Below are 7,894 nucleotides of genomic sequence, written 5' to 3' on the forward strand. Positions count from 1 at the left end.
GTGGTCCATGCCTTTATCTTGGCAGAGGCAGGAGCATGGCCTGCCTGGTCTGCAGAGCTAGTTCTAGAATAGCCTCTGCCTGCCTCATTGTGGGTATGTGCCACCACTGCCCTGCTGAGCCAGCATTAATTATTATTTAATCTCAGAGTTCTTTGAAATATACACTGAATAATACGTGTGCAGTTCATGTGGTCTGTAAGTAGAGTGTGCCTTGGCTTATAGGCTTGCACTCGAGGAGACGAAGGTGGAGCTCTGCTTTAGTTCTTCATACTTGCTGTCTTCCTCTCAGCTTTCCAGACCGCTCATATATATAGCAATGGTACAGGCTTCTCATGAGGCACGGAGTGCTGTGCTTTAAAGTGCTGTGCCAGTCTCTGTTACGAGCTTTGTTTTGCAGGCCTTGACAGACTACAGGGCAGAGCTCCGGGACGACCCAATCATCAGCACACATTTGGCCAAGTTGTACGACAACTTACTGGAACAGAATCTGATCCGGGTCATTGAGCCTTTTTCCCGAGTACAGGTAGGAATTTTCCTGGGAAGTTTTTTTTTTGTTTTTTTTTTTTAATAAAAAACAGTTTTTGGGTTAGATGTTATGCTGTAGCCATCTCCTTCTCCACATTTGTCACTTTCAAGGGTATGTCTGCTGCTAAGAGGCCACCAGGGCTTGGGCTCGTCTTGATGGGAGGTGAACTGAGGAGAAGGGTGAGGGGCAATGGAAGGTGTGAACCGCCCTCCTTGTCTTCTGGGTATTGTAGTCTTTGTATGTGTGGGGAATATTTTGTGAATTTGGTACATGGGATGAGAGTGCACTCCATCTAGTGAAGCGCAGGAAAGCAGACAGAATGGCCAGGGAGGGCGTGGCCCGCTCAATTCACCAGGGCCAAGAGACACACCGGTTCTCTGTCTTTTTCATATTGGCAAGAAATTCCAACTTTCAGTGTTGCTGTCTGTTTTTCCTTTTAGATTGAACACATATCTAGCCTCATCAAACTCTCCAAGGTAAGCTCTCGGGCCTGTTAGGATTGGGGGTGGGGAAGCTTAGAGGGGCTGGGTTCTGAGCCAGGGTCGTCTTGTTGCTGCTTTGCTCCAATCCATTTTTTTGTAAGACTTTGTTACAAAACTTTCATGTCAGGCAGATCTCTCACTAACGGATATTGGTCCCTTTAACTTGTACTCTGATTTTAGGCCGACGTGGAAAGAAAACTATCCCAGATGATTCTTGACAAGAAGTTTCATGGTGAGTGAAGTCATATAGGCAGGGGCTGAGTCTCTCTCCTGATGGTTCCTTGGAACCCCGGCTCTGTTTGACAAATGTATAAGGGGCTGGAGAGACACTTAACTGCTCTTGCAGAGGATCCAGGCTCAGTTTCAAGCATCTCCATAGCAACTCACAACTGCCTGTAACTCTAGTTTCAGGAGGTTTGACACCTTCTGGCCTCCGAGGGTTCCTGCATGCACTTGTGCTATATGTATTCACACAGGCTCATACATGTACACAGTTTAAAAATAATAAAGGTCTTTTTTCAAAAAAGAAGTGAGTATATAGCAAATATGGGAGAAAATGAGACAGCTAGGGAGTTGGGTCCTTTTTTAAATTGTCTAATATCCTTTTACCTAGTTTGTTCCTGTGTTTCTTTCAGGGATTTTGGACCAGGGGGAGGGTGTCCTGATCATTTTCGATGAGCCCCCGGTAGATAAAACTTATGAAGCTGCTCTGGAAACAATTCAGAACATGAGTAAAGTAGTGGACTCCCTCTACAACAAAGCCAAGAAGCTGACATAGGTGAGTGCTGGCCCCAGGACCCAGGGCCGGGCAGCGCTGTCTCCTGCCTGTCGACACTGAACAGCACCTGGTCCTGCGGCTTCCCCGATTGACACTGCTCTGTCTTCTCTTGCAGAGTTGGATCTGTAGCGGTCCTTTGGAGAGTGTGTGTGGCGGGAGAGTGAACCCTTGGGGAAATGCTAGGAGATTCTTTTCTTTCTGTTCTACTTTTCGCTCGGAAAGTTTTTAACCCTCATTGGTGCATCTGTATCCAGCGATAGGCGGCCAGTTCTCATGTAATCAGCACTGGCCAACATGGGAGTGGGGAAATTGCTTAAAAAAAAAAGAAAAAGAAAAAAAAATCTTAATAAAAGGAAAAAGGCTTACACTACCTAAAGCTGTGCTCTCTGCCTCCTGGGAGAGGGCCGCAAAGCCAGGCACCCCGCCAACACTGGGGATCCTCATCCACCTGCTGGGCGCCACCTCTCCTCCTCTTCAGAATTGGGCTGACCATCAAAAGCAGCGACTTTGTATTCTGTTTGTACTGAACCAAAACAAACAACTATGTATAGACTGCTGTTTTCTTTTTTATTTGAAACGAGGCGTTTGGTGTTTCCCCTGCCATCTGGCCTGTCCACCCTTCCCTCTGACATTGGCTCCAGCAGACTAGCTGAAGGGCCTGCTGTGCTGCCACCATGGCTGCAGCAGTGCGCGCACGGCTCCTCTCTGACCTGGGAAAGAACGGGAGCAAGTCCAGGAGCCGGCGTCCACTACGACCACGCGGGGAGCAGCGAGGGCCCGCAGCCCTCAGGGGCCTGCTGTGCATGTGGCTTTTTTAAACACTAACTAGATTAGACGTCAGTGTTTTAACTCTCCTTCTCCTCCTCTCTTTGCTTTCCTCTCTCCTCTCTCCTCTCCTCCCTCCGCCGTATCCTTTCCCCCTCTTGAGGAGTTGGGCTGTCTAAACTCCATCTGCTGCTTTCTTTCCTGCTCCACTCTTCTTTCCTGCTGTCAGGTGGATTTTTTTTTTTAAACAGTGAACATTGGGAATGAGACTGGGGTGTATGTTTGTTTGTTTGTTTTTAATTTAAAAAATCTTAGTTTTCCTTGTTGGGTTTGAAGCACCCTCATGTCCCCTTCCCAGTGTCTTTCTCTGCCTCTTGAGAGTGAGCGGACAGGTGGCACTGTTTTAGCATGCTTTGTTTTTGATGCAATTCCCTAGTAGGCTTTGGTGCCCGGGGGCAGGTGAGCACCTGCAGCTTTGCTGTCCCCACTGTGAGCTCTCCTCTCAGCCTGTCTTTTCTCTCCTCCTCTCCTCCTGCCCCCTCCTGCCGGCCTCCTCCTCTCTTTCTTTAGAACCTTTCTCAGATTAGCCTTCCAGGTTTTGGTAATAAATTTCTATTTTGTAAAAGGATTTTGTTGTACCAGGTTTTGCATCTTCACTGACTCTGACTGGCTTTTATTTTCCTTTTCAAAATCAGGTTTTTGTTCTCGGCCCTCCTCTTTCCCCATCATGTCCAGTCACTGTTTTGGTTTTGGCACCATCAATATCAAATGTACAAACGGTTCTTGCTGACCAACACCAGGTATATCTGATGTTCAGATGAGTTCCAATAAAATAATTTTTTTTTCAAAAGGTGTCTTTTCTTGAGTGCTGGAGGGTTTCCAAGCAAGTCCACGTGCTCCTTGAATCCCCTTCTGGCTTGGCCAGAGCTCTCTTACCTCATGCTTAATGATGGGACTCTGGTAGCCATGCTGGGAGTCCCTATGTAGAGACCTTTGGCAGAGTCAGGAATGGAGTTCAGTGTCTGCTGGGGCAGGAGGTCCAGTGAGGAGGGCGCGTGGGATGGGCAGTAGTCTTTCATTCCTTCTCCATCTGTGGGGGTGATGGGCATGTGAGGGTCTGAGGAAGTACAGGTGCCAGAGTCCCAATGGCCAGCAGTGCTTATGCAGCCTTCAATGGCAGCTATTGTCACACTGCCCCAAGGGTGGGTCTTCTGAGGGACCTGGGTCTTTGGGGGACTGCCAAACTCCAGTTTGAGCAGTGTTGCTATTGTCAGTTGTGGCTGTGTTTCTCTGTATACTTATAAAACGTTTTGTTTCTATAAAGCACTTTAAAAATCCCCATAGTGGCGGGGCGTGGTGGCACACGCCTTTAATCCCAGCACTTGGGAGGCAGAGGCAAGCACATTGCTGTGAGTTCGAGGCCAGCCTGGTCTACAAAGTGAGTCCAGGACAGCCAGGGCTACACAGAGAGACCCTGTGGGGGGAGGGGGGAAGAATCTCCATAGCCGTGTGGAGCTGGAGCAGGATGGAGAGGGTTTCCCTGACCTAGGAAAACAGCAAGTAGCTCAGGACAGCAGCCCTCAGTGTGATGACTTCAGACCCGCCCTGGCAGACCTCTAAGGTGAGACGGGTTCAGACTGCCACCACAAACCATCCTTTGAAGGCTTAGTATCAAAAAGGTGTAAAGCATCCCACTAATTTTTATATATACATTGGGATATTTGGGGCATACTGGGTTAAATAAAATATACTATTAAAACTCACCTGTTCTTTTTAATGTAGATACTACAAGATTATTCATATGGCTGGCCACCATGGCTCTCAGGTACCTCTGTGCTGTACTAGGCCATCATGGTGTGCCTCCATCTCCCACCCCTTACCCTACCCCCAGGTCCCACGCAGTCTACCCTTTTCCCCTCACTCCACCCCACAAGGTCTGGCAGTGGGCCAGCCTGGTTCTGAGGGCTTCTTTTAGGCACTAGCCTTGAGGTGCTGGGCCTTTCTTGTGCATTAGTGAGACTGGTGTTGAGAAGAACGGACAAGAGGGGCTGCTGCAGTGCCCTGCTGTGTGCCAGTTATGTAATCTGTGTTGCTCAGAAGAGCCACTAGGTGCTGCTCTGTGCTCTCACAGGGAGACTTCCTCAGCACCAGGGTTCTGACGTTCTTGGTTAGAACACTTTCTGCACCATGTAGCCAGCTACTCCTTGGGCCTGCGTGGGAAGTGGTATTTGTAGAGCAGAGCTCTCCTGAGGTGTATAGACATCCCTCCTTGCAGGGCAGCTAGAGATAGGCTCCGGGAAAGCAGGCTGGCTGTAGCCGGCTGAGTACTGGGAAGAACACATTCCTGCATCACTGAGCTGGCTCTGCTTTCTGGACTCTTGATGGCTGCCATGTTGGCTGCTGGTTGCCCTTTCTTCCTTGCTTCCCTGTTAGAACAGTGAGGGGAGGCAGAAGTGGGGCTCAGTGGGAGGGAACTGCCGCCTCCTGTGATGGCTGGTCTTGGTTGTCAACTGGACTACATCTGGATGGAATTAACTAAAATTCAACAATGGAAGGCACATCAGCGAGGGACTCTTTTTGTTTAATTCGAAGTAGGAAAATCCACTTCTTTTTTTTGTTTTTGTTTGGTTGGTTTTTGAGACAGGGTTTCTCTGTGTAGCCTTGACTATCCTGGACTTGCTTTGTAGACCAGGCTGGCCTCAAACTCATAGCGATCCGCCTGCCTCTGCCTCCCGAGTGCTGGGATTAAAGGCGTGCACCACCACCGCCCAGCAGAAAACCGATTTCTAATCTGGATCTTGAGGTGAGAAGGCTTGTGCCTTTAATCCAGATTTTGAGGCGGACCTTTAATCTGGACCACGCCTTCTGTTGGAAGCCCATATAAGGACATGGAAGAAGCGAGCTTTTACTCTGCCTGCTTGCTCTGTCCTTGCCAGCCAAGTACTCCCGTCACTGGCAGTAGAGCTTACCTCTTTAGGATTCAGAGTCTACCGAAGGCCTGCTGAGACAGCCAGCCTTGTGAACTGAACAACTTCGGGGTTCTGAGACTTTCTGCCCCACATCCCGCCACTGCTGGGGAGCTCTGCTCTGCTAGAGAACCTAGGTAGGTGGGTTCGGACAAGCTCTTCCCTCAGTGTGTAGGTTGGTAGTGCCATCTTAGTTCTGTTTTGCTGCAAATGTGATGTTGCCCCTGGTTGAGGATTTTGAGGGTGATGGGAAAGGGTTGGGTGAATAGAAGGTAAGAGGGAACGGCCATGCAGCCATGCTGGAAAAGGCAAGGAGGCCCATGAACTCTAGGGTGAATTGTGAAAGTTGGAATTCAGTTGCAGGCAACAGCAGGCCCAGGTTTTTCTAATGGGTGGATTGCAGCTTTCAGAGATCTGTGTGTAATTAGGCAAGTAGAACACGTGTAAGTTTCTGCTCACTCCTAGAATTTGAAGGGGACCATCAACATGAAGCCAGCTGAGAGGCTGGGCCTCTCAACAGGGCCTGGCCAAACAGAGGCAGGGTTTCAGTGTCCAGAGACCCTGGGAAGATGACTTAAAGCCTATTTGAAGAGCAGCTAGGGTTGCTGACAACCTTCATCTCCACGTCAGTGTCGAGAGGGCTGTTGGAGAGGTTATTCTGTAGAGCTGGTGTGGTGGCTCCTACCTCAATCCCAGCAGTGAACACGGAGGCAGGAAGACAGCAAGTTGCTGGTAGCCTGTGCCACAAGGAAAGGTTCTAAATTAAAGGAGGCCCTTGGCGCATGAAAGGGTTAAAGAAGCTCCTAGTGGTGTGCGTTGTTAGGAAGCCAGCGTGGCACCTGCCCTCAATCCCACAACTACTTGTTTTCTGATCTCCTTCTGGGTTGAAGCCTGGGAGCTCTCACAGCAGCGGATCGGGACCAGCCTCCAGAACTGTGAGCTGATTTCATTTTATTTATCCGCTACCAGTGTCGGGTGCTGTGTTCCAGCAATAGAAAACTGGCTATGACTGTTCTTTGAGGAACGTTGTGAGGAAAGGGCCTTCCCGTGTGTTTGATGACTGTCCTGGAAAACAAAATTTGGTACCACAGTCCCCAAACCTTTCCTCTTCTGTTGGCACGTTTTGTTTTGTTTGAGACAGGGTTTCTCTTTGTAGCCTTGGCTGTCCTGGACTTGCTTTGTAGACCAGGCTGGCCTCGAACTCACAGCGATCCACCTGCCTCTGCCTCCCAAGTGCTGGGATTAAAATGCGCCATCACCGCCCAGCTGGCACTTTCTAACCTGAAGTACTTCACCTAGTAATTCAAGATTCCTGTTTTGGGTAGTTGGCTCAACTGTTGAAGGTACTGTCAGGAATTCTCTAGGTCCAGAGATAGGAGGCTGAGTTAAGATGCTATTTGGCTTGTCTGCCAGTTTGGGTCTCCAGAATCAGTCCAAAATGAGTGACCAGTAAACCGGCAGTGACCTTTGTGAAGGATACGGAGGAGCGCTTGTCCCTAGGTCGGTGGTCAGAAACAATTTTCTGCAGTTCTACTGTCATCAAGTTTTAAAACGGGCAAATCAGAGGCTGGCATAAAGGCGCAGCTGCTCCGAGGTCTTACGGTGTTAGGATCTGTAAGGGCGCCCTCACCCCTCTGGCCTGGCTTTCTTGAGTCTTAGGGGGTGGCGGGCTTTTACGGCGACCCGGGATGCGGCTCTCCCTTGCCTGGCGCCCGGGCCAGCTCTACACAACGCCGGCGGCCTCAGCCGAGGGGGCCGCGGCGGGAACAAAGGCAGCACGTGTCTGGGCGGGACCCGCCCTCCGCCCCGCCTGCCCGGCGAGCTCCGCGGCGCGGCGCCGGGGCTCACGAGGCCGGGCTGCGCCGTGCGGCGAGGGCGGTTTCGAGGCGGGGACCCGGCACCGCGCGTTCCCGCCGCCCGTGTGGGGCGCGCCTACTAGAGGCCCCACAGCGCACTGCGCGCGCCGAGGACGCGAGTGGCCCCGACCTGGCGGCGACACCGAGCGGGCGCGCGGACTGCGCGCGCGACCCGGACCGGCCTCTTGCGAGGCGCGCGCCGGGCGGGGCGGGGCGGGGCGGGGCCGGCGGGCGCGCGGCGGAGACGCGGGCGGGGGCGGGGCCGCGGCGTCTGCAGAACCTTGGACAGAAGCTGCGAGCCGCCGCCGCGCCGAGCCGCGCCGAACCCCGGGGCCGCGGCGCGCATTGCGGAGGGCCTGGGACGCAGCGGCTGCGCCTGCCGCGGGAGCCTGCCTGCGGGTAAGCCTGCGTGGACCCGGGCCGTGCGCGCGGCCTGCTCGGACTCCCGCTGCGGCGGCCACTGCGGCGCTTGACCGGTGCCGCAGTGGAAGCGCGGGCCGGTTCTCGGCGGGGCCGCAGCC

The 7,894-nt window shown here is 52.2% G+C and overlaps 1 protein-coding gene across 1 annotated transcript in view; it reads left to right on the plus strand.

The window, feature by feature from the left end:
- The window catches only part of Psmd11 (proteasome 26S subunit, non-ATPase 11), a 34,369-nt gene extending 32,213 nt beyond the window's left edge, over window positions 1-2,156 (plus strand). Inside the window, exons 10-14 of the mRNA XM_051158108.1 lie at window positions 398-523; window positions 967-1,002; window positions 1,189-1,240; window positions 1,644-1,786; window positions 1,902-2,156. Of these exons, the coding sequence (XP_051014065.1) occupies window positions 398-523; window positions 967-1,002; window positions 1,189-1,240; window positions 1,644-1,786 (357 nt within the window). The 3' untranslated portion in view covers window positions 1,902-2,156. The remainder of the gene's footprint in view (window positions 1-397; window positions 524-966; window positions 1,003-1,188; window positions 1,241-1,643; window positions 1,787-1,901) is intronic.
- The last annotated feature ends 5,738 nt before the right edge of the window (window positions 2,157-7,894 follow it).

This window comes from Acomys russatus, chromosome 16 (assembly GCF_903995435.1).
Source record: "Acomys russatus chromosome 16, mAcoRus1.1, whole genome shotgun sequence".
Classification (NCBI taxonomy): domain Eukaryota; kingdom Metazoa; phylum Chordata; class Mammalia; order Rodentia; family Muridae; genus Acomys; species Acomys russatus.